The sequence below is a fragment of the Notolabrus celidotus genome, chromosome 11 (genome assembly GCF_009762535.1).
Source record: "Notolabrus celidotus isolate fNotCel1 chromosome 11, fNotCel1.pri, whole genome shotgun sequence".
Classification (NCBI taxonomy): domain Eukaryota; kingdom Metazoa; phylum Chordata; class Actinopteri; order Labriformes; family Labridae; genus Notolabrus; species Notolabrus celidotus.
In genome coordinates, this window is record NC_048282.1 from 20,579,539 (window position 1) to 20,600,351 (window position 20,813).

Below are 20,813 nucleotides of genomic sequence, written 5' to 3' on the forward strand. Positions count from 1 at the left end.
GCCCCCTCATACCTGACTGACCTCCTCAAACGTCACTCCTCATCTCGCTACCTTAGATCATCAGATGCCAATCTCCTGTCCCCAATCACCAAGTCCAAGCACCGCATCTTGGGGGACAGAGCCTTGCCATCGCTGCCCCCGACTCTCTGGAACTCTCTTCCTCAAAACATCCTCAACTCTGACTCACTCCAATCATTTAAAAAACACCTCAAGACCTTCCTTGTTCAAAAAAGCGTACAACACATGAGTTCTGCCCCTGCCCCACCTTTACCCTTGTTCTGTTTTGTTTATTCCGTTTATTTTTACTTTCATTTTATGTAAAGCGACTTTGAGTATTAAGAAAAGCGCTATAGAAATCCTATGAATTAATATGAATTATTATTATTAATAATAATTAATTTAATTGGTAACTAACACATGGAAGTGTTAGTGTTTAAGGCCTTAGTTCAGTAACCTACAAAATCAAAAATATTTCAGGCTGAGCACTCAAATTATAGAAGCTTAGTCTTGCAACTTTGCCATGCACATCTTCATTTTTCAGGTCATTACATGATTCATTGATCAGATATACTCCACAGTCTGTATGTCAGTGTCAGCTTTGCAGGCTCCACAGCTGCACAACTCTGCATAAGTCTGGCTGTTTATGTGTGTTTTCCCACCAACTCGATCCATATTCATGAGTACTGCTGTCTTCTTGTAGACTGCATGTCTCAGCAGGCCTGATCTCCTGTTCTTCTCTCACTCTCTTACACTTTTGTGTTTTTTTCCTATCCTCCCTCCAAAGCTGTTACTGCCAATACTCTGTTTCTGCTCTGTTTTCCCATCAGAGTCACAAAAATAGGACAGAGGAAGTAGATGAGGGGTAACGGGGAGGATAGTGGGAAGATTTTGTAAGAGTCTACTGAAGATGAATATCAAGTTTTAGAATTTATGTCAGATTTGTTTCTGGACAATATGATTATTTTTTGGCCAGGAGAATAATAACAGACCTTTTAATCATAATTTGCCATAATCATTGGCTTGTGATACATTATAAAAGATGTTGTAATGTTAATCCCAAATAAAGACTCAAGTCAGTGTTTGAACACCAAGGACAAGACAGATGCTGAGAGAGTAAATGACCTCTTAAATCTGAGATACAAAGCTAAGTAACCGTCAACTGCTAATGCTCTCAAATCACAAAGCCCATTATGTAATCCACATCTGATGCATACTTGATCAATACACTAAGGGCTATGAAGAAATGGAACAAGGAGAAGATGAGTGTATGTGTAAGGGTGTGAGTGGAGTTCAAGCATACTTGCATGTATTGATCTTCTGAGAGAAATACAGGTATTGGAGATTGTACAGTTACAAGAAATAAAAGTGAAAACCCACCTGCAGAAAGAGAGACATTAACAGAACAGATCACAGAACAGGGGGAGCTGTGAACATTAGAAGGGAAAACGGAGACCAGGAGGAATTGCAGAGAACATGGTTTTTGAGTTAATGAATATTTATACTGGTGGGATATTTTAAGACCCCCATATCATGTCTGAGAGCAATGACTGGGTGGAGGTACAGAGGAGCAGAGAAAGAGGGTCTCATTGGCCCGTTTCTGAACACACACACACCACATACACACACGCGCACACACACACACACACACACACACACACACACACACACACACACACACACACACACACAGAGACACACACACACACACACACACTCACACACACACACACACACACACACACACACACACACACACACACAATCTCACCTCTCTGAACTCATACTGAGAATTATAAAAGAGTCTGCGATGTTTTATCATCAGAGGAGAATAACTCTTTGCACTCTTTGTGATCGCTTAACTCAGGCAGGATAGGATTGATATTTTATTTTGTAGGAGCCTGTAAATAATTTCTGACAGTTTTATTTTGTTACAGAGCTGCCGACATCTGTTTACTCTGATGAAGTAAAAGAGGTAGAAATGAAACAAAGGTCCTACATTTAAAAACAAAGGAAAAGGAAGAAATATTTGTGTGTGTTTTTAGTTATTCAGTGATGTTTTTTAATCAAACAAAAACCTTTGGAATGATATTGACCTTCAAGTATTTCTCCTAGAAAAGGGAGGTCTGTTGTGCAATGTGTTTTTTTAAATTATGACTGCACTAATATTACAACACTTACTCTAAACAGTATTAGCGTGGGTTGACACTACAAATTAAAAAATATTTAAATATTGCGAGCTTTTGTGCAAAATGTAAGAAGTTAAGTTTAAAAGGAAGTAAATAAGCTGCTCAGTTCACCTGAGAGTCCAAGTGTGTTTGTTACACACATTTCCTAACCTGTTGTGTATCATGTACACTAGAGGCAGGTAGCTAACAGGTTGGATGAATGAAGAAGGGGTTTGTTTATGTGTGAGTCACTGGATCACTTCATGTGGTCCTGGAGGCAAATAAATGAATCACAAACCGACAGGGAAATATAAAAAAAGGCCTCTCGCTCTCTGCAGAGTCAGTCAATGAAAATCCATGTGGCTGACTGAGGAGGACATGTCTTTTTGGTTTTAAATCAGCTTAAATGCCTCAATACACATGTTTAGTTAAATCAAAGTGATGCATTTTTGCTCTAACTTTGATGCTGCTTGCACAGGAATCATGTTGTTTGTCAGCCCCAGACACACACACAGAAGATCCGCCGAACGTATTGACTGTTCAGTTTTTAGAGGAAATTATACATGGTTACTTTTGTCTTTGATTTCCACCGACTAAATACGATTTGTCCACATTTTCATACTTTGTTTCCTAGATGTTAAAAGAGAAAACATGATTTAAGCTGGTCTCTGTCATTCAGACAGTACTGGCTCTCTTTTTTAATATACAACCATGTTTGAGCCAAAAAGAGAGCATGGGTTTCGCACACTTTATGCCTTTGTTTTATCATGCAAAATTCTCAAGAGTCACTTACTCTAATGGACGATACAATAATCTGTTTACTCGGTTATGTATATTAGCTTGTTATGCTATGTTACTTTAACTTTGAGTGCCATGTGTTTGTGTTGCCTCCCAACAGAAAATATCATGTCTACTGCTCTATGGGATTTCTCCTTAAATGTCACTTATTGATCGAGTGTGAATTATCTAATGGAGAAAATGCTCGTCAGCTGTAAAAGTTAGATGAAACAAAGTATTAAATGCCAAAAAATGCAACGTATGTTATTAGATGAGGAGAATATTGAATTCTGCTCTCCATTTTGTTCAATGTGAGTATTTTGTGAGTCGCTTTTCTTATAGATTTCACCTTATTCAATAAGCTTATTCAATAGAATAGAGCTAAAACATTTTATAGAGCGTTGCATTGCATTTGGCTTTCAGTAAAGGTGTATGACAGAGAGCAGCCTGCAGTATGCGGGTCATACCCATAAATCAATGCAGCTCGTTAAATACATTGACAAGCCGAAGCTCCCAAGTGGCCTTTTTTTTTTAATACTTCCACCTTCTCCACTCCTCATAGTCCAACCATCCTCCTACTCTACCCCCTCTATTATCCAGCCCCCTTTTCCGACATACATTACAATATATTAGCCTGAATTTGATTTCACTTTGTCATTTAAACTCTTCAAATAATTACATAAAGAACACACCAATGCTATATAAAAAAAACCTTCCCTCATGTCTGTGTATAAAATGGAATGTACACAGTTCTTTGTTGGTTAAACTGTAAAGCCAGAGGAGATATTCCTTGTAAACACAGAGGAACCCTGCTGTGGGCTATTTATAGACCAGGTTAATAGAGGGGGCTTCCACAGAGGGAAGTGATGAAAAAAAGGGCTTCCCCTCCTCCACATGTACAGATGTACACACAGTATGGTTTCTCCCCCTATGGAACCTGGTGTGCTATAAAGAAAGTTCAGGTTGACAGGCCATTAACTGGGCCGGGTATCAGGTTACAAATCAGCTCATATTGCAATATGCAAGTGTTTACAGCTTTTTAGGCATTCAATTCTATTACAAATTGCCTCGGGCAACACACAAATACAAGTGCACTCAGTTAAAATGACAGGCCTGCGGAAAATAAATGGACAGGAAAACACATTGGCTGTATAATTGTCATCTTCTTTTGGCCATTTACAAAGTGACAATATAATAAAAGCTAAACACCTGAGGATGAAAACTGGGATGAAAATCCCTTTGGTCATAAATCTTTTTTGTTTCATGGCTTCTTAAAATCATTATGCAAATATTGTCTTATAAGTAAAGATATATGGCCTCAGGAGAGACTGTGCAGGAAAACCCTGATTAATTTGTATCATTTTCATGTATCCATTTCAGATTATTCTGTAAATTATTTCATCATTATTTGGAGGCCAACTAAGATCATTTTGTAGAGGTCTACAAAATAAGAAGCAAAACGCTTGATTAGAGAAAATCAGCAGGAAAACAACTGGCAACATACAAATGATCCCAAAGGTTGAACAAAACATGGACATAGTGTCACTGATGTCATCCTTTGGTGTCTGACGAGGCAGCATTTTGAAGACTAAACATGACGAATGCCATATTGGAAAACCTGACTCTAAATGACTAACGACTTCTCTCAAAATCTTCAGAAGGGTGAAGTTGAGGTTGGCCTTTAGCCACATCGCAAAAAGCTACAGCCCTCCCACCTGTCAGTCAAATCAGCCCCGCCCCTATTATGCATAACTACACCTAACTTCTATCCATAATATAAACAAAATGGAAGTCTTACACATTTTAACTTCCTGAACAATTTGCGTGAATACAGAAAAAAGCTACTGAGACCAAAACTATTTGTGTCAGGTTGTGAACATGTTAAATCCAGCTGTATGAATGTGTACTTTGATGTAGTCTCTGAGTGGCCCCAGTTTTGGATCCAATTACAAGCTGACTGGCTTCATTTTTTAACACCAAAGGTTGCCACTTGATTTATCCTTTTCTGGAAGCCACTTTGGATCATTTGAATATATCCTTCAAAATAAAAGCACAAGAGAAGACATGACCAAGGGGAATACCTCTCACACTTTGTTGGATGGGCCACAAATGTGTGATATATGTGGAAAATGCTCTGGCCTTAAGAGTACTTGAGCTGCGCTCCTGTTTAATACATACTGTATAGTCAAACAGCAATCAGAGGATCGATATCCATCAGTTATCTGGAAACAGGCCTGGATACTGTCCTGAGCTGACATACCGGAACCCGGCCACTGAGACAGCCAGCGGGAGCATTATACTCCTGCTAATATCTGTCTGAGAAGAGAATTTGATCATCCACTCTGCATTACTCTGGTGCTTAGAGCTGATGGAGCGGCAGAGATGGAGATAGATAAAAACAAGAGAAGATGTGTGGGAAAAGAAATACGAGAGCGGCCAATAGTCGAGAGGGATAAAAAAACTCAAGTTGTAGTGATGAGAGTGGAAAGGCTAAGACAACGAGAGGTGAAACAAACATTTGAAGCAGCCAGAGGAAGTGTTAGACTCTCTGAAATGACACTGATAGAGAGGATGTTTGTACTTGTCCCACTCTACGTTGAACCACGAGTCAAGAGCGTTCTGTACTCCTCCTCTCTCTCTTCCTCTCTCTTGTTGCTTTTATAAATAGACCACTCTGCTTTCACAGTAAACCACAGAGACAATAAGATTCACTTAAGGAGAGAAGCGGGACACAAAACCATTCAGGAGGTGAGCGTCTATGGTCGATTCAATGATCCCTTCCCTAATGGAGACAAGAGCACAAAGGTGCTGTCATCAATGTATATGTACATGTAACCCAAGATATGACACAACTGACCCGGAGCTACTGAGAAATTAACACCCCCACTTCTCTTATTGCCTTGGCATTCACGCAACATTTCAAATCCCATAAAAAAGCAAAACATAGGCCTAAAGTTATCATAAACATATTATTATTGACATTATAATCAAGATTATTGTTCATAATAGCTTTATAATTTACATTTTTAAGATGAACACATCTCTCTATAGATATTCTATTATAATCTGTTTATACATTGGTCCTCAGAAAGGGCATGGCGAGTGTTAGGATCCATATTTCTTTTTGTGTGGAACAATAGACAGTCCGCCTCTTGGGTGAGTCTTTTTCCTTTACATGGTAAAAAAACAAAGGCTTCATATAGACAGCTGACTATCATAAGTAAAGAACACAGTACAGTGAAGAAGCTGATTATTATCTACACACACTGGAAAATTGCAGAAGAAGTTTGGAGGTAAATGAGTGAATAATAATCCATTAACAAGGCCTGCATGTGTATTTCAATCAAACCTCAGCTCCTGTACTGTGATTGGCTCAAAGTGGAGCCGGGAATAACATTCAAATAGAAAAACAGAGTGAAAAAAACAAACAACAGTTCAGTATACATACAGTGTCAGGTGACACAGTTACATTAAAGTTCTCATAGAAATCATATTTCCTCTTTGATAATATAATTTACATTTACATCCTTAGTCCTGGAGCATAATAAACTTAAGACATCATTTACAGGCTATACAACCTAAGGTTCTTTGATGAATTCAGCAAGCATACACTTTGATTCCCCACTACACAGGAATTTGTACATGGCAGAGACTCATTTTAAAGCTGAAGCTTTTAAGACATCATTTAAAGCAGCTGTAACTCTTAGATACATTGTTTACATGGCTACGTGTTTTCACCGTCAGCAGTGGCTTTAGGTCAGTTCACTTTGTGTCCGTGGAGATGATTAGAACATAAAAAAAAGTCTGCCCTGTCATCTCCTGTCCTGACAGCAGATGTGGCCACAAAGGTGTATGTCCAGGCAGTGTGTGTACACTGGCTGTATGTGCACCAATGTCCAGCGTGTGTGTGTGTTAAATGTCCTCTTGTCTGTGGTATTTAAATACAGCAATTATGTGTTTTCCTTGGTTCACATTGTCCTGATATGCAGACCTGTTGGTTTTTTTCCAGGAGAGGGTTTTTTATCCTGACAGTGTGTCACTTCAATAATGTGCTTGGTAACAAGAGAGGAAAAGACGGCAGTACAGAAGAAGCTTTCAAGACACATAAAGTCACATAGGTGTTCCAGTACAAGAGAACTGTTTAGAAAAGTACAAGTACACATCAGAGCACATAGCGAAGGAGGGCGTGGGCAGTTTTATCTTCATGATCATATTTGTCTCCCAACCTTTTTTTCCCCGGTTCCTGGTACCTATCCCTGGCAGTTACTGCAGCTTTTCTAGCAGGTCAGTACATCCTCAGTCCTTTTAGTTTTCATAGTTTGATACTGAAAATATTGAGCAGCATAGATGGTCTGGCTTGTAGTCAAGAGGAGCACTGTTTTAGCCTGCATTCGTATCATATCTCAACTTGTGTGTACAGTATACATAAAAGCTCTGTTTCTGTTTCTCTCTTACTAACACCCATACAGTTAATGTCCACAGATGACAGTACACACAGTGTGATGGACCTATACAGAGATAAGGGCACTCAGACAGTTCCTCTGAGCATCATGATACACTTGGCTGAGCAAAAAGTCTGACTGTCTCTTTGAATCCCTGCGCATCAACTGGACTGGCAGCAGATATTGTTGTGCTTTCACTGTGAGACACAGTCACCGGGTAGTGATTGTAACTGACTCTAAAGATTCAAAGCTGAAGGCAGAGGGATGTTATTGAAAATCTGAGCTGTTGATCACAGGTTTGGCTCTGCATGCTCAGGAGTCACCTTACTTGCTCTTCTCATTTCTGCAGCCTTCTCTCACTCCTTACATCAGCAATAAACAAATCTTTTCCTGGACACAACCCTCTCAGTGTAAATACCTTACATGGATAATGACTCAACAATATCTCAGATAGCGATGGCAGAGGTGATGCATATGCAAGGCCTGATACATACTTCTAAAACAAGTTACCTGTTTCCTACAGTATACTGCAAACAGTGTTAGTACCTCTAAAGATAAAGGAGTATATTTATGTCAATTCGCACTGTAAGTATTATTCATACTTTTACATGCTACAATAATACACCTAAGGACATGCAGCACTATGAAAGCAGAATAGTATCTGTTGGATAAATTGCTTGTAAAGGACACATAGCCGAGGTCCTACATTACGGGAGTAATATGTGCCAATTGAAAGATTTTTGAACTTCAAAAGTACAAAAAGATTAGAAATAAATACTGAAATAAAAGTAATCTCTTGACAAAACAAGAAAAAGTGTGTCCAGTGGCTCCACAATTGTCCTCTTGGTCTGATAATGGAGATAAAAACTCTTGGTGCTGTAAAATTAACAGTGAAAAAAGGTATATTGGAGAGGCAGGCTAAGTTGACTAATTTTGAACATCTGTTGAAGGCAAGGAATATATGAGAAAGACTGAGATTATGCTCATACACAGGGGCGTGCATTAAAGAATAGCCAGGGGTGGCACCGACCCCTGTTGAAATCCGATTGGCCACCCCCAAGTGTCACTCAAAAATCCCGAACTATGATTGACTTTTTGCTTAGTCACAGGTGGGACTTCTTGTTAATACAATCTATTTGTGCTGTGTTGCAGTAGTCTGCTGGTAGCTGTCTTTGCTTTCAGTGAATGTACATTTCCTTTTGTTGGTTCTATCAATTGTAGAACTATTCTTTACACATCTATTTTATAAGACAGATGTGTGGTAGAGGAATTAGTGCAAAAAAATTGCAAGCTAACTCCTGCTAACAGTCAAAAAATACATCGAGATGTAATGTTGCTGAAATGTGGCCGATCAGTGTATTTTTGACCTTATATAGTAATTATATTTTCACTTGGGACTGTCTTGTTTTTGAGTCCTAAAAGAATAGCCTTGAAGATTTATGTGGTAGAAAGGGTAAATGAGTGCTATTTATTCATGTGTGTGTATACACCCCATTTGCCACCCCAGTCTAAAGAGTCTGGTCACGCCCCTGGTTATACATAGCATATTTAAACCTGCCATTAATAATGTAAAACTCCCTTTTTTTGCAACAAAACTGGCTATACATGAAAGAAAATAGTTTAAATTGATCACCAAGCTTTGGGCCTTTATAATAAACAATTGAAGATTTTAAATTATGAAACCTTGTCATAATTTAATCATAAAACTACTGCCTTCAACTATTTCAATTTTTTTGCTGGATCAAAAAAAACAAAACTCACACTCCTTGCTCTCACTGTTTTTGTTTCTACAAACATGGAATGCTATGAAGTCAAGAACAGCAACATTTCTCTTTGTACATTATAACACTGGACCTGGGCGATGGCTGAATAGACACTTAGAGGTGTAGTTTAGAGACTAATGGAGAAATAGGCACTCACTAAGATCACTACAGAGAAACTTTAACTCTGTGTCTTATCATAACCAGAAAAAATCTAGAAGCACACAATCATTGCATCGCTAAAATAATGAACACACAGCAAATATAAAGCAGACATTCACTCTGTTCAGAGAAACATTCCTTCTAGCAAAGGCTGGCAACACCAATAGGCAGAAACATGTTGGGAGTACACATATTGTAAATTCACTCAGATGTCATTGAGGAAAAATGGCAGGAAAAAAGAAGGTGCTGTGCTGCTGTGGTCCAGAATAACAGCCCAGCCCCGTCATTTATCTGTTGGTGTCTACAGAGCTGATAATATCTAGTTAGGGCCAAGGGGATTGCTCGTGCCCTCAGGCTTTTTCTATGAAAAATAGCCTTTTTGCCAAAAACATTTCAGTACTGCTCTCTCACTTTCTGGTGTTAATTCAGTTTTTGATATCAGTGATTTGGTTTCTCTCTGAGTCAGGACCTTGGCAGTTAGAGCAGTTGGTTTCAGTTTCTCAGGAATGCTGATAGTGTGGTCTGCTATTAATCAGAAGTTAATATATTAAGTTACATCTAACACATATCTAAATATTATTTTAACATGCATCTTTTCCCCACGGCAGTCTGAGCAAGTGTTCCCTTATGTTATTGATATTGATTATTACTTCTTAGGCTACTTCTTGGCTACTGTTGCGAGCAGGACAACTACTGGCACACTGGTAAGACTATCTCCATGCAGACACTGACAAAGTCCTAAATAAGACGAGTGGCAGATCTATGGAATGTTGAGGAACATAATGTCCTCTGCGTCAAAGTTAACCTCACCCTTCTGCTCTGGACTCCTGTAATGGGCGCCAAAGGCTGGTTAATACACGGAGTCATACCTTCATCCATCTGTTACAGTCCCTGTAGACTCCAACTGAAATACACCATCTACAGCAGCTTACATTATACATCTGTACGCATCTTAGTGATGTTTACATAGTTAGTGTTGGCCAGGGTGCAGTTTCCTGTTTTCATGGCCTCTGGTCTGAAGTCCTCAGTGCTGTGGTTCACTGCCTCCTGGATCTCCACATAGTCTGACTTACTGAGAGTGGATCCACTGCCGCTCCGACCGCTCTTCTTCAAATCTTCAGCTGAGCTGACTTTAGGCACACTTGGGATATTCAGATACTGTGCCTGTTCTTCCCCCTCCGTCTCTCTGTGGTAGAAGTAGTTAAAGTTGGAGACGATGACAGGAACAGGCAGGGCAATAGTTAGCACGCCAGCGATGGCGCAGAGAGACCCTACAATCTTTCCTCCAATGGTTGTTGGGACCATATCTCCATAGCCCACGGTGGTCATCGAAACCACAGCCCACCAGAAGGCCTCAGGAATGCTGCTGAACTGGGATTGTGGCTCGTCTGCTTCCGCGAAATAGACGGCACTTGAGAAGAGGATCACGCCGATAAACAGGAAGAAGATGAGGAGGCCTAGCTCACGCATACTGGCCTTAAGAGTCTGTCCCAAGATCTGCAACCCCTTGGAGTGGCGTGAAAGTTTGAAGATACGAAACACCCTCACCAGACGAATGACACGAAGAATGGCTCAGGACATAGCCTGCTGCCCTGCCTCTCTGTCCTCAGGCTTCTCTGCGAGCTCTGTGCCCAGGGTGATGAAGTAAGGGATGATCGCCACAATATCAATGATGTTCATGATGTTGCCAAAAAATCCAGCTTTGCTCGGGCAGGCGAAAAATCTCACCAGGAACTCAAAGGAGAACCAGATGATGCAGAGTGTCTCAACAATGAAGAAAGGATCTGTAAAATAATTTGAGCCTACATAGGTGGAGGTTGTATTGGACATAGAGTGGGATTGATAATTATATAGCTCCTCTTCATCATTATGAAACACTGGCAGTGTCTCTAAGCAGAAGCTGACAATAGAGATGAGAATCACCATGACAGAGATGATGGCGATGATGCGAGCAGGACCTGAGCTCTCTGGATACTCAAACAGCAGCCACACTTGTCTCTGAAACTCATTCTCTGGCAGGGGCCGCTCCTCTTCTTTTATAAAGCCTTCATCCTCCCTGAAGATTTCCATAGCCTCCTCACCCAATTCATAAAACCGGATCTCCTCTGAAAAAATGTCCAGTGTCACATTAACAGGCCGCCGCAGCCTCCCTCCTGATTGGTAATAATACAGAATAGCATCAAAACTGGGTCGATTCCGGTCAAAAAAGTATTCATTCCGGAGAGGATCAAAATATCTCATCCTTTTCTTGGGATCCCCAAGCAGAGTCTCTGGAAACTGAGAGAGAGTTTTAAGCTGCGTCTCAAAGCGCAAGCCTGAGATGTTGATGACGACCCTTTCGCAACACTCATGATCTGGCTCTGGCTCGTACTGGTCATGAGGCTGACCCGGTTGTACTGCTGCTTCGTCCACTGTGTCGCTGGTGGCAACCGTCATGCTGGATGGAGATGGAACCTGCAGGGTTCAGATAGGGTGGGGCCACGGCGGGCAACAAGGAGAGAAAGCCTTCAGGCACTCAGGGATTCAGGTACAGGCAGATGTGCCTGTGACGAGCTGCAGGAAAGAAGAGAAAGCAGAAAAGACCGCAATGATGATTGCAAAGAAACAGATCCTTCTTAACTGATTTTTGACTAAGATTTGGAGCATGCATATACTGCTGTCTCACTGTCATATATTTCTAAGCAGCTATTTATGTTACATTTGACATCTTTCCCAGAAAAGCTGTGTTATTTCAAGACCTTCCTGCAAACAGGCAAGAGCAGGGCAGTTGAAAATAACAAGCAGGGGAGGGGGGGCAGAACCATTTGGGCGAATTGGCTCCATTGTGTCTATGTGTATTAGGTTATGAGTTCTCTCATATGAGCATGCTGCAAGATCAATATACTGGCCAGCAATACTGTATCAGCTCTCACGGGGTTCAATTACAACCAATGAATCTGATTATATGCTGAGTGCTCCATCCAGTTTCTGAGAGACATTTCTTCTGCCTGTATGTGTGGTGTGACTGATGTTCCCTCCCAAAGCCAAGAAAAACATCATCAAGTCAATAATCTAATTAATAGTTTATGCGAAGAAACATAGTGATGTTTTCAAATGCAATGGTTGACATCAGCCCTTAAACTTCATAGGCCACTGTACAGAAGATATAGGCCATGTATGAGGAAGTTGTAGATGTTAGGCTAAAAATGTTACTATCAATACAATTTCAGAATATAGATCTATAAGTCTTACCCTTTTGCTCTGGCACGTGTAAGGCTTGTGCACAGAGCCAGCAGGAGTGTCCGGTCAAAAGTCAGCCTCCACGTTTATTAAAGCAGCTCCCTCCTGTCAGCCATATATCAGCCCAAACTCCGGCCCTGCAGCAACGCAGCGGTGGGAGTGGGAGAGGGGGACAAGGCGTGAGGATGCAGGAGTTACCTCCCTCGCCTGAGTGACCAGCAGACACATGCTGAGATGCAGCTAGGCTACAGGTTGAAGCATGTGGAGGGGGCGATGGTGTTGTGATGGGAGAAAAGCAAATCTTAGAAATGCCTGCAGCGGCACATACATGACGCCCCCGGTTCATAACAATACCCCGCAGCCTGCAACAACAGCAAAGGTGATCCTTATATCTGCAGAGACTTAATGTGGAAGGGAGGCAATGCTGGCAGTATTTCTGCCGGGAAACACTCATGCCGATTTCATGAAAAGCGAAATCACCTGTTTGAGCCTCTTAAACAAGAACGCTTTCAGGCTTTGTACCAGTGTTTTAGCTCGCTAAAATATCATTTGCTGATTTAACTCCATGTCAATTCCGCTTTCTTTTTTCTGATGGGGAATATCCATATGAATACACCAATGATGCACATTAGTAACAAATGGAGGCTTATGTTCACAACCCATTCCATGGAGTAACAGTCTTCTGTTGGCGTTTTGAAAGGTGAAAACTACTTAATGTTTCATTCATTTGAGACAAAGCAGCCAAGTTCATGCACTGGTACATTCAAACACTACACTGCCGTGTTGTTGTTGATTGGCAAGCGCGAGTGAGTTAGTTTGAAGTGGCAGGTGCCAGACATGCTCAAGCCATTTGCAGCCCCTCTCCCGTGTGGATCATGGACAGCCACAATAGACTCCATGCACTAAACAAAGCATCATAGCATGATCTGTCGGTCGACAGTGTTATTTCAGATAATGGCATGCACGGAATTCACCCTGGTCCTCTCGTTGCGCCGAAGCATACGATTATCCAGTTTGTCTCCTCTTACAAGGTGCCGTGAGGTCGTGAGTCCATGCCTTTATAGCTCTTCTCCTTCATCCCTTGTTTGACTGATCTCTCCAGCTGCTGTCATCTCATCACGACCAACTGTTTTGGAGCGGTCGGATCTTCCCATGTTTCTCATATTTCGCCAAAAAATACACCATAGTTGAGGCGCGTGGGCTGCAGCAGGGCATCGCAGCGCATACTAACAGCTTCTTGCGCGCCTCGCCCCATCTCCATGCGCTCCCCCCTCACCCGACACTCCTGTCCTTAGTGCTACACATTAAAGGGAAAGAAGCATAGGGAGGAAACTGTATGTTTTTAAAAATATTTTATTATTAAAAAATGGGCGTCTTAGGGGAAAAAATGGACAACAACATTTAAAAGTATAATGTAGTTTAAAATGTAACCACGAACAATGTATTGATTTTTTTTCTAGGAAGAATGTATGTGGGAGTAAAGAAAGAAATCAGGTTGGAATGCTTGTGATAAACTGTTGGCCTATATACAGCCTGTGCTCTTACATTCTAATATAATAATGTGTTTGAACTGTGTTTGCTACATGTGAGGTCCTCTATACAAGATACAGAGGTAGGCCTCAGCACAATTTGTTGAGTTGCTTATTATGCAGTGATCATTTACAGACCTTCATACTGTATTACAGTCTGCTAATTACTGCCCAGACCCATTAAGCATGTGCAGGCACATACTCACAAGCACAGAGAGACTGAATGCTAACAGCTCTTAATTCAATGAAAAACTAGATGAAGTCAATGTTGAGAGTAGAGTGAAAGTCAAATGAACCATTGAAGTGGAGTCTTCCCCAGGCCCCCTCTTTTTGGCTGGTTAATAGTGGGCCAGGTGAAAACCCAGATATGTCTCCAGCAGGGAGCAGAAATTGTACATGAAAGAAAGCAACTCAACTCCCAGAAGAGTACATGAGGAATTTCACTCCCCCCAATGGGTTCTCCTTTTTTGCCATTCTCTACAGCCCAAGGATAGATTCTACATGATATCCAATCCTTCTCCAGTCAAAGTGTCAAAATACTGATTAAGATAATCACAAGGGACTGCAGGGAGAACAACAGTAGCTCACTCCTGTATGCAGCTGATAACCAATTTGCCACTTTGGCTGAAGGTCCCAATGAGGAGCTATCGACACTTTTACATAAGCGGGCTAATTGATGGTCACGAACCCTTCAATCCTCGTCCGTGAATGTAAATGAAGAGATACCAATCCTGGCAAGTGCCCGACCACCAATATCCAATGGGTGTCAGCGGTGTAATGATTAATTACCAACTGTGACATTCACAGCAGCCATCTATAACACCACTTTATGGATGGGGTGGGGCACTTTGTGTATGGGATATGGATGGGGCTTAAAGGGACTGAGTCACGTCTTCAGTTAATGTTTATTTCATCCTTGCAGCTATTTTTGCATTCAAAATATTCACAGCAATACTTACTTCCTTTTTCAACTTTTAATTCAGTGTTAATAATGTAATATCACTTGAGAGGTAGTGCTGTTGTACTAGATGATAGCATGGCTGTCTGCCAGATAATCACACGTGATGATATTCAGTACAACAGCACAGCCTCCAGTGTGATATTGCTTTTACCCAACAGTTCAACAAATGGCATGTAGGAATGTAATGCAACAAGTAACAACAGATTTTTTGTTCAATTAATAATTAATTAAGCCCTATGAAAACAATTAGTTCCTAGCCTGACTGAAACTGAACTGTTGCCAAGCAACCCAAATTTATGCTTGCACACTTGATACTATGTCTATATCAACATGTTTACACAGACCAGCTACTTTGAATTTGATAGATTACGTTTCATATATCATGCAGTGAGATAAAGAGTCTGCTGATGATTGCTTTGGTGGTCTTTGTCATTGATTATTCCAGATAAAGATCATGATGTTACGTAACAGCACTCAACACTTGAAGAAATATGATACGCATAGTGTATTGTAAAGTCCCAGATCAGTGCTCAGAGAATGATGCTTGTTCAGTCGAGTGACTTTGTTGGAACTAACTGTTGCATAAATATGACAATGATCTTCTTCATCACTCCTATAAACAGGTTTTAACTGGTAGACCTAAACATTGTTGTAATCCTGTTGGAAAAGAACGTTTCCCTTACCATAGTATACCTCAGTCATGGTACCTGAACCATGTCTTTTTGACCTTCCAAAACTCCTTAGGAAATAAGATATATTAAAACTAAATGGCAGCAAAAAACACAACAACACGCAAATAGAGACAGTGTATCAGGAAACGTGATCCAGGGAATCAGACAGAAGGACACTTCTTGTGAAGGAAAATAAACTCAGATATCTAATCTGAACACAAACAGTAGATTTATTGAGATTTTCAAAGTCCAGTAATAAAGTTACATTTTTCAAATATCCACTGTGAAGGCACTGAACATAAAGGGTTATGTAACACAAAAACTTGACAAAAGGTTTGACACACTTTTAGGAATTTAGCATCAAATAAATCAATTTACTGTTTTCTATAGTCCACAACAATCTAGCACAGTGCATTTGAACCCCCTGACCCAACTACCACACACACACACACACACACACGCACACACACACACACACTCACTAATAATCAATTGTATTCAGTATTTAAGGTTTGATAGCAAACAGTTGACCTGGAGTTTTTAGAGCAATTACCAGCCCACCATTCACGTCCTTAATTGTGTCTCATGTTCCCTTCCACCTTCGTCTTGTGCCAAGTGTCTGAATGGCACCATTGATTCTGTTTTGTGTTCAGCCGAGCAGACCAGATGGAACCTCACAAAGAAACTTAAGAATGCTTCCCAACTATGACCCCACATGGCTGTAACCATGACTGCGTACTTATTTACCCTTTAAACAATGTTTTTTTTTATTATTTGAAGGGAGCCCAAAATGTCCAGACAGAACTGATTGTGCTCTGTGAGTCTTGTTTGGGCTGTGGATAAGAAAACCAATATATATGAAGTAATAAAGGCCAGGATGGCAGTCAAGTGCAGAGAGTACACAGAGCTCAGAACCAATTATTTTCATGATCTGGGCACATTCATTTTATCCACTCAGAGAATCCCACACAGTTCAGTTGGGACATTTAGTGAGATGATCAGCTTATTTGCATAGCACTGCGTGAGTCAGCAGACCTGCACGGCTAAAATCTCCACCCTTTTTTATGCAGCAGAACATGTGGAAGAGAGGGAGGAGGAGGAGGAGGAGGAGGAGTGAAAGTATGAGAGAGAGAGAGAGAGGAAGAAGAAAGAGAAGAAGAGAGAGTGTTGATCCAACTTATGACAGCAGACTGCAGGGGAGGAGCTTTTTCAAGGATGACCTCTGCTGGTGCTGCAGCAGGTGATCGCTCACTTACAAGCTGCCACCACAACAACTCATACACGCTCTCTCTCACACATGCACACACATCATACGTTTTTTATTGGAATGGGCATGCACACATCAGCAGAACACATGCAAAAAAAGCGTGAAGTACCTTCACACAAAGTCATGCTGACCTGTGTTTCCATATGGCGCCAGGACAAGAAACTGTAAAAGAGGAACTTTACAAAGTACACACCACTTGTGAACACAAATGCACAAATGACACTACTGATCATGCACGCTCTGCTTTGTCACTGTTGCACCAATAGTCCTGAATTGACAGCTCAAGTTACCAGCTTTTCATATAGAATTCATTTTGACATGCAGGTTTAAAAATAGAACTCCAAAACATGTCTCTTTCTTGGATGACCCCGGTTTCTTTCTTCATAAGATCTTTCAGAGGAGCTTGTGTGAGAAGTTATGCCTCTTACAAAAGATAAAACAACATAGGAAAGACTGCGACTGTGGGTGGAGGTCTCCAGGATGTTCGTGTGTTGTATTGGTTAGAGGCATCCCCCTCTTTACAGCTAGTCTTAACTTAATTACTGCAATAGAGTATTTTGACCTCTCATCCTTCATTCTCCTCATTTTCTCTTCTCACTCCTATCTCTCCCTGCACGTCTCCCTGTGTGGTCCCTCTATATTTAGTGACTGACCTTGGAAGTGCTTTACCTGCCTGTTGAGAGCAGCCCAGCTGATGATGATGATCACCACTTTCGTGATGAGATATGTCCTTACCCTCGGAGTAGAGTACTCCACTATTGATTGTGGATGTGGTTTCACTTTCTGTTGTTTTCCCAGCCTTTGAAAACAAGAAAAAATCGATGACCTAACTCTGGCACACAAAGGTGTGGCTTTGGTTAGAGAGGAAACTTTGGAGCATATTAATGGCATCTATAATGCATGACTAAAGAATGCACGGTTCGATATGTCTGCTATGTGCAGAGATCTCCGTTACTAAGGAGCTAATGGAAAATTAAATGGGGTAAAAGGTTGAAATGATGTCAGAAACAACAGATATGTGTCATGGTTGATGTGAGGAGACTAGCATGAAGGCAGTCAGCAGGAAATTGAGTTAGAGGTGTGCAGAAAATGAAAATGAAGGGGAAGGATGGAACAAAGGAGGTGGAGAGGGCAGAAGATAAAGGTCACTGTGACAGAGTGATGAGTCATCTGTTGGAGCACAGCAGCTTCTCTCCCTCTCCCTCTCTCTCACTCTCTCCCTCTGTTTTACACATTCATTCTCTCCGCCAGCCGTCTGTTTGTTTTGACAGCACAAACCGAGATGATTAGCAGCAGATCAACCCTCGAACAGCTGACAGAAAAATCAAATGGGACTTAACATCTGAATAGGAATGCTTTTGTGTGTGCCTTCCAGTGGTCGTGTGCATGAAGGAGTGTGTAAAAGTGTATGTCAGTAGTTCTGCTCTGTGTTTTGCTTGGATAACATGTCTGCAAACAAGGAGTTCCACCTTGTATCCTGCAGCTTGTGGCTGCAAACTGGAAGGGATCAGCCAATTGGCACTCTGAATTAATCTGATTTTTGTGGAAGCAGAAGCAAAGACAACAGCATCATCATCCAGACCAGCCGTTCTTCCCAGCTGCCCAGCAATGGTGTGGGGCCTGCTGGTGAAACGGAAAATATGGTAAATGGATTGCACTTATAGAGAGCTTTTCTAGTCTTCTGACCATTAAAAGCACTTTAATACTACATATCACATTAACCCTTTCACACATTTAAACACTGATAGCAGAGGATGCTATGCAAAGTGCGCATTAGTCTTAACTAATCCCATTCATACACCAGAGACTATGTCACCAGGAGCAATCTGGGGGTTTATTATCTTACCCAAAGACACTTTGGCCGAATCTCAAACGCCACCCTAAAGCCTAAGCCCTGAAACCCGATGGACTTTAATGGCATCAGGCATGCAGTGCAGGAGTGCATGAGGGCTTGTCACTATCAAGACATCACATGTTGCATGTAAACAAGATTTATCAAAAAAAAAGCCCACCTCAAATGAATTCTTGTATTTCCTCCATTAGTGTTTTTTCTGAAATAAACTTTAAAAAGTCATAACCAGCCTAAATATCAATTATTTGAAAATATTTTACAGAATAACATAAACGTATATACAAAACGAGTTATAAACATGCAAGATTAACTACATGTGTTCACTTACAAATAAACGTGTTTGTGGTCTAACATTGTGTCAATGTTATCTTTGCTCACAATTATTCATTTTTCTCATTTTGTTGAATTAGTCTACTACTATAAATATGAACTATCCAACATTATGCTGTTCTATGGCTAATGAGGGTAACAGATTTTTTTTAAGGGTTTTCAATATCTTGCTCAAATCAGCTATGCCCTCATATTTGTTGTATGGCCTACGTCTCTTCTTACTGCCGTCTACTGGTCTGGCTGTGTAGGGTAATTACTCATATTGCTTCTCCATACATCACTGGCCCTGATTTGCAAAATTTTCATAGGAATTCAGGCGTCAGGAACTATTTAGTTCCTTGAAGAGAAGTTCTTGGAACTGAAAGTTCCTTGTACTCCTGGTCGAGAAGAACCTATATAGGATGAAATATACACACATGCACAAATAGGATCCTATGGCTAGTACATGGATGAGCAGTTGTGTGTTCAGTACCTTAGTTAAAGGCATACCCAGGAAGTGAACTGGCACCTCTCAAGCTCTGTATCAACACAACACTGACAAAGTGTTACTGTACCTTTACAGAAGCTAAAACAGAAGCCAAATGACTATGAGAAAACAATGTGATGATGATGATAACAGGTTGCTCTGTGTTTAAAACTTTACTTCACTGGAATGATCAGCCTAAGCTTCTCGACTCTGACTTAAGAGCTGTACAAAGAGTTTAAAATGATGTTGTTGAACAGTCCTGTCCATAATTTTATACTGCTTTCATAACACAGTTTTCAGACCAAACAAGCTGCTGTTTTAGGTGGAAAAACTATTTTAAAAAACAGAAAGATTGTTAGCAACAAAAAGAGGACAAATGTGGTTAGCTAGTTATGAACATAGCTGAAAATAAAGCAGCTGATCAACCACATATTTCTCTTCAGAGAGGGTAGAAACCAAGGATACAAAAATAGAGCAAAACATAGAGAGGATACATGAGTTACTAGGTGGACATAGATAGAACTCTTAATAAATGATAATGCTGCATAAAAACTGCTGGATTTGTACATAATAAATGTTAACTTATATAACCTAAAAGTCGTGATAACTTTTTATACATCTTCAATGAGATAAAAACAGGTTAGAGGTTGTTTCAAGTCATCCATCTTCATAAAGATGTTGGAGTATATTTTTATGTTGGAGTAAAGTAATCCTCATTGTTTACATATGTGCATCACAGAGGCTGATACTGGATCATAAAGGTGTTGGCATTGTCTTAACTCCTCTTAGACCTGCTCTACAAATGGAGTCCCTACATGGAGGGACCTTATCTCCCTTTGGAGTACAGACACTGATTCTCTGCCAGACACACACTTAAAAGCACACACACACACACACACACACACACACACCTAAAATACCCTCAAACACAGAGGGACACACTGCCAACCAGGTCATGTACACACAGTCACTGCAACAGTTGCTAACAGTAAAACTTAAGCTGTGATCCCTTCAATGCACCTGCAGAGGGCTGAAGCTGTTCTTTATGGCTTTTCTCTTTATCTTGGAAACAACCCTCCCTTGTTGCCATGGAGACTTCCTGCTGTAGTACCATGGCAGATAGTGAGTTTGATGATGTCATGGGTATTTTTGGGATCTTCAAGGCACAAAGATGTTGAGTAATAATGCCAGACAAAGAGACAGACAATGACA

The 20,813-nt window shown here is 40.7% G+C and overlaps 1 protein-coding gene across 1 annotated transcript; it reads right to left on the reverse strand.

Moving 5' to 3' along the window:
• Positions 1-5,897: 5,897 nt before the first annotated feature.
• Positions 5,898-13,444, reverse strand: kcna2b (potassium voltage-gated channel, shaker-related subfamily, member 2b). Its single transcript, XM_034694934.1, is given in 2 exon segments — positions 5,898-11,859; positions 12,538-13,444. A coding segment is annotated over 1 exon segment (1,503 nt). The 5' UTR covers positions 11,743-11,859; positions 12,538-13,444; the 3' UTR covers positions 5,898-10,239.
• Positions 13,445-20,813: the final 7,369 nt, after the last annotated feature.